The sequence below is a fragment of the Ricinus communis genome, chromosome 2, assembly GCF_019578655.1.
Source record: "Ricinus communis isolate WT05 ecotype wild-type chromosome 2, ASM1957865v1, whole genome shotgun sequence".
NCBI classification, from domain to species: Eukaryota; Viridiplantae; Streptophyta; class Magnoliopsida; order Malpighiales; family Euphorbiaceae; genus Ricinus; species Ricinus communis.
In genome coordinates, this window is record NC_063257.1 from 15,360,477 (window position 1) to 15,366,056 (window position 5,580).

General features: G+C 27.5%; 1 protein-coding gene across 3 annotated transcripts; it reads right to left on the reverse strand.

The window, feature by feature from the left end:
• Window positions 1-231: 231 nt before the first annotated feature.
• LOC8259246 (protein LURP-one-related 7) lies at window positions 232-4,417 on the reverse strand. Of its 3 annotated transcripts, XM_025157084.2 has the most exons (5): window positions 4,056-4,417; window positions 3,334-3,432; window positions 2,862-3,164; window positions 2,100-2,312; window positions 232-615 (listed from the first exon to the last, which is right to left on the reverse strand). In XM_025157084.2, exons 3-5 carry the CDS (start codon window positions 3,117-3,119, stop codon window positions 490-492), a joined length of 597 nt encoding a protein of 198 aa, XP_025012852.1. In that variant the 5' UTR covers window positions 3,120-3,164; window positions 3,334-3,432; window positions 4,056-4,417; the 3' UTR covers window positions 232-489. The 3 variants fall into 3 exon arrangements, with proteins under 3 accessions (XP_025012852.1, XP_015573836.1, XP_002517744.2); XM_015718350.3 differs by having other exon boundaries at window positions 2,862-3,432; XM_002517698.4 differs by lacking the exon at window positions 3,334-3,432 and having other exon boundaries at window positions 4,056-4,414.
• Between the last annotated feature and the right edge of the window lie 1,163 nt (window positions 4,418-5,580).

Here is a 5,580-nt window from a genome sequence, read left to right on the forward strand (position 1 = left end):
TTTAAAATCAAATTAAACCAAACTGAAATTAAAAGTAAACACGATCAAACAAATTTAGTTAAGTTCAATTCTATTTAATCTTTCACTATTTCTAGATTAATATATAATTTCTTTTATATTTTTAAAATAATTATTTTAAAAATATAATTACATTTTACATAAATACCAATGGAAGTAATATTATTTTACTTTATAATGTTAAGTTTTATGATATGTATAAATAATAAATAGTGAAACATCAATCAATTATGTATAACCAAAATATTTTAGAAAATACAGAAGCGAACTGAGATTTACTCAGTTTCGAGTTCTGCTTCGGGTTTTCAGATTCACCATAACAATAATGTACTTCTATCAAGAATGATCAAAGAAAACACTAATGTAATGTTTCTGTATATGAATTTGACATTATTTCATTTTTGTCTTAAAAACGAAAAACTGACCATGCAACAAATGGATAACTATGAATTGTCTTTGTTTCAATTCCTTTTATCCATATAAAAAAATCACAAGCAAAGCCACAATAAGCCCATGATCCATGCATCCAGGAAATATGGTTAGTCGAAAACTACTTCTTCGAACAAAAATCTGGTGAAGCTTGTGCATCAGACTGGTCTGCATAAAGTGTAATTATAAGTTAGAACATTTGATATCAGAAATGCAGCCAGTAGTACTCATAAACATAACAAAGCAAAGTGAGGAATAGAGCAAAAGACAAACACAAATAAACTAATGCTAAATATGGCATACGAGCTACTATTCGCGTCTGCAATTTTCATTATTGTTCTATAAGGTCGGTGTGGGATGTATGTTGGACTGATGTTGGACTTTCAAATAAAGCAAGTTTAGAATTTTTTTATTTTTTATAATTACTTTTCTCAAACTTGTTTTTTTAAAAAAAAAAAATCAAAATTTACCAATTTTTCTCAAAAGCAATTAAAAAAACTAAAAAATAAAAATAAAAAATAAAAAATTGCTTTTCCGACCTCAACGCTAACAAGTTACGGGGTCGTTTGGTATTTCCTACCTCAATTTTTATTTTATTTGAGTTTTGAGTTTTGAAAATGCTTTTGCAAAAAGCAAGAAAATTGATGTTTTTCCTAAAAATAGGTTTGAGAAAAACAATTTATAAAAAATTAAAAAATAAACATATTAAATAAAAAAATCTAAACCTATTTTTCAATACCCAACAGCAATACCAAACACAATAACATAAAGAAGTGGTTGACAGTTATAAATAAACACAAAAAGAAACAATGGCCCATTTCATGAATAATCAAGAAAGAAAGGCATCCATATATGGAGGAAAACAGCAATATCAGTTCACATTTGTGCAACCAGTCAACAATGAGAAGAAAAACAATTTATAAAAAATTAAAAAATAAACATATTAAATAAAAAAATCTAAACCTATTTTTCAATACCCAACAGCAATACCAAACACAATAACATAAAGAAGTGGTTGACAGTTATAAATAAACACAAAAAGAAACAATGGCCCATTTCATGAATAATCAAGAAAGAAAGGCATCCATATATGGAGGAAAACAGCAATATCAGTTCACATTTGTGCAACCAGTCAACAATGAGAAGAAAACTTCCATTCTAGGGCACAACTAATACAAGCAGATATGGATAAAAATAAATGAATTAATTAAGATGAACACTCAGACAAGATGCAAGAAGGGTCGCAAAAGAAAAAACAAAATATTGGGTTGACGTTTTGAATGTAAAGCAACACAGTGTAAGCAGTTATATGAGTCGAATGACAATTCATAATTAATATGAATAGACCAAGTTTTAGTAATAACATTGTAAAAGACAGACTAAGTAACTAGCAGCATTTGTCCCCGTAATTGATAGCTCCCTCAACATATCAATGTCAATAGTCCTATAAGCTGCCACCTATTGTAGCAATTTCGTCAAGGAAATGAAGCTAATGCTAAAATAATAATATATATAGTTCGGAAGGATGCCTGGAAGCTCAAGAGAAAGTGTTGGGTAAAATAATTTTTTTATGCTGATAATGTTGATCTCATTCAACTATAGTAATCTAAATTGGCTAATTAAGTTGCAAACATAGTGAATACGAATTATACCTGGGCTACAATGGCATCGCCTCCATAGATAATGCATGATCTTTGAAAGGCACAACCTTTGATCTTGAAGTCAGAAGCTGATTCTCCTGAATTCTCTTTGACAAGAAAGACCTCTAACTCGGTCCTAAATATCTTATTCAAAGTTCTTTGCACTTTAAATGTCATTTGGTTCTCCCCTTCACTATCGCCCTTAAAGCCATGCCAATATCCATTCTACAACTAAGAAAAGAAAATCCAATTACTTTTATCAAAAAGAAGACAATGATAATCTAACAGGCTCTGCACAAAATTAGGATAAATTTTTACTGAGAGTCCTTGACTATAGATATATATGCCATTAATGTGCTTAGGCTTCAATTTATCCCCTAAGAACACTTGAATTTTGTTTGGTACTTTAAGGATCCTTTTTGTGTAAATTCCTTAAGAATTTATTGGATATTCGATGTGAGAAAAGTGAAAAATAGTGAATTTAGCCTGAAAGAAGGAATGGAAATCTTATTGGTGCAAAAGTTGGAGTTCATTAAAATTTTAAGAGACAAATTAAAGTTTCAGAAGAATTACTAAGCTTAATTCTTGCAATCATAAAAAAATGGCCAACATATTTATGCTTGGTAATTAAAGTAGTCTTGACTTAGTTAAAGCCGTTTCAGATAAATTATAATTTGTTACTTAAGAGATGTTGAAAATTTAAATTAGTGATATGGATAATTAAATATCAGTTAGATTGTTAGTAATTGAGATAAAAAGAGTAACTTAACTCACCTTTTGACGATATATAGATATAATGGGATTTCTTGACTTATCAAGAATTACCCACTTACTAGATGAACATCTTTTAGAAGAAATATATTTAGTCCTGAAGACTAAATTCCCCGAGGAATCAGCGAACCCAAGTTCACCATGTGCGAGGTCTGGATGCTTCTTTGAGATGAACAGGTCCATCGGAATTTGCGGAGCAGTTGGATAATTGTCATGGCCGAACCCTAGATCATGACTAGCACTAGGAATTGGGAGATGCATTAAGCTACCCAGCTTGTATCAAGCCTAAACTAAACTCTAATCAACCTGAACCAATAATAAATAACCCATTAAATCTAAGGGGAGGTTAATCCTCAAACCCACATTACCAACATAAAATATTGAAGGAGCATCTCTCCTTAACAAACCTCTGAATTTAAATAAATCCAAAATACAAAACCCATTGAGTGTATAATATACAATCATAAAATCTTACTATCCTCTTAGTAGTACTGCCAACATTTCACCGATAAAAATAGAACCAAGTAAGAACAGACTCTGGAACTTATTTGCTGCAACAATTTATATGAGGCATCTGCACCGATAGCATTTAAAAATTCTAAGTCTGCAGTTCATCAAAATCTTACCAAAATTTCCAGAGTAGTAGTTAACCAACATATCTAAAGGTTTACCAAAATTCTGTTCACAACATTAAGGATAGGTACTTCAAACCATTGAAGAACAGGGGCCGACCATACCCAGGAATTTACAGAGTAGACTGATATGGGGGGAGTAACGCACAATCCAACAGTTGAATCATCATCAAATTTTATTCAAATAAACTAGACAAAAGGAGCTACAACATATCAAAAAGACCAACCACTCATGTGTTCTAGAACTCCATATATGAATTTTTAAAGTTGGTTGACAAACATAGACCAAAAACAGAGATTTCAGCTTTTACATTTAAGGTATAGAATCAACTTTCAAGCAACCAATTTCTCATCATCAATACATGCCCAAATACTAACATGCATCATGAACTTGATCTCATTGTCTATAAATCAACTCATATAAGGATTCAAGTCAAATTAAACACACCCATACATATATAGCCCCCAAACTCAACTCAAATCATCATCATCTAATAATCATACTTATACCAAATAACAACCAAATCAATATGTAACGCTCTAAACAAAAGATAAAGGTACTAACCTTTTAGATGATCAAATTGAAACTCTTAGAAACTCAAATTTTCAGTCAAGCATCCAATCCCCCAACAAAGATTAACCAAGCTAGGTATTCTTTAAGCAACTCCTAAAGTCAAATATCAAGACCTTAAATGAAAGCTTATGAAATGAGGAAGATTGATATTAGATTTTCGGTTAATTAACTTAGATGAGGGACAGACAAGAGGGATCATGTAGAGAAATTGGGAGGAGAGGGAAGAACGGGTTTGATCAAGAAAAATGACAGAATAATATTTTTGATATGTCAAAGTGGTAAAACGGAAAACTACAACTTAAGTCCTCCAATAGAACTTCATATATACTAATTTCCAAAGCAAAATCGAACAAAAACCAAAAAATCAAAATGAACTGAATAAATGAACTGATTAGTTCAGTTTGATTATTTTTAAAGTTCAGTTTAAATCGGTTTAATAATTGACTAAATGGAATAATATTTTAATTTTTAATTAAATTTTTACTCGAAAGGTTTTAGTTATAACCATGCGGATCAAATTTCTATAGAAATTTAAAATATTATATTTATTTATTTAAATAAAAAAAAATCAATCTATTTTACCATGATAATATAAGTGTTTGTATATTTAGATATTTTTATATCATTTTTTTTATGTATGTATTATTTATTTATTTAAATATTAATATTTATAGTTTAAATTTAAAAAAATTAAAAAATTAGAAAATGCAAACATGTTAATTAAATTAAACTGATCTAAATCTTTTCAGTCTAGTTTTATTTAGTTATATTTGATATTTTGATTAGTTTGATTAATAAAATTGAAAAAGTTAACTATTTAGTATTTGGTAAAAGAATTGAATCGTCATTTCTAACCACAAAAGAAAAATTCATAAAATGATAATTGTGTTTAATATCTATAAAAATATAATATCAAATATTTAAAAATTAAGACGTAGGTCTATATATATCCCTCATAATGTCTTACATTAAAAAATAATTATAATTTAGAATTTTCAAATAATATTTCCATTAGTCCTCTTCAACCAATTTAAATTAACTTAAACTATCCTTTATTGACTCCATTTTAATAGTCTCCAATTCCTAGAATTTTTATTTTTAAGAGTCCAATTTAGTAATAATTATTTATTTATTCGTGCGTTTTATTATTATTTTAATTATAAAATCAAGTTGATAGATGCATTTTAATAAATTTTTTAATATTTTATATTAATTATAAAATTTTAAAATAATAATAGCAAACTAACTATTTTTAAATATATTTAATTCTCTTAAAATTCTAAAATTTTATTAAATACAATAATATAGAAATTATTTTAAAAATTATTTGTTAATTAATTTTAATATTATATAAATTAACATAGCAATATAATTAATATTACTATTTTTTAGAATTAATTTATTATATAATTAAAAAATTAATTTATTACTGAATGTAATATTAAAAATATAATTTATGATTTTATTTTCTAAAATCAAAATTTTAATTACAAAACTAATTTATTAATTAATAGAA

Bases quoted from the DNA above. Each gene is read 5' to 3' on its own strand.
- LOC8259246 (XM_025157084.2), bottom strand. From the start codon at position 3,119: ATGCATCTCCCAATTCCTAGTGCTAGTCATGATCTAGGGTTCGGCCAT. The intron at 2,313-2,861 runs GTGAGTTAAGTT...TCTTAGTTGTAG, and splicing joins TATCTATATATCGTCAAAAG to AATGGATATTGGCATGGCTT. The intron at 616-2,099 runs GTATAATTCGTA...CACTTTATGCAG, and splicing joins GCGATGCCATTGTAGCCCAG to ACCAGTCTGATGCACAAGCT.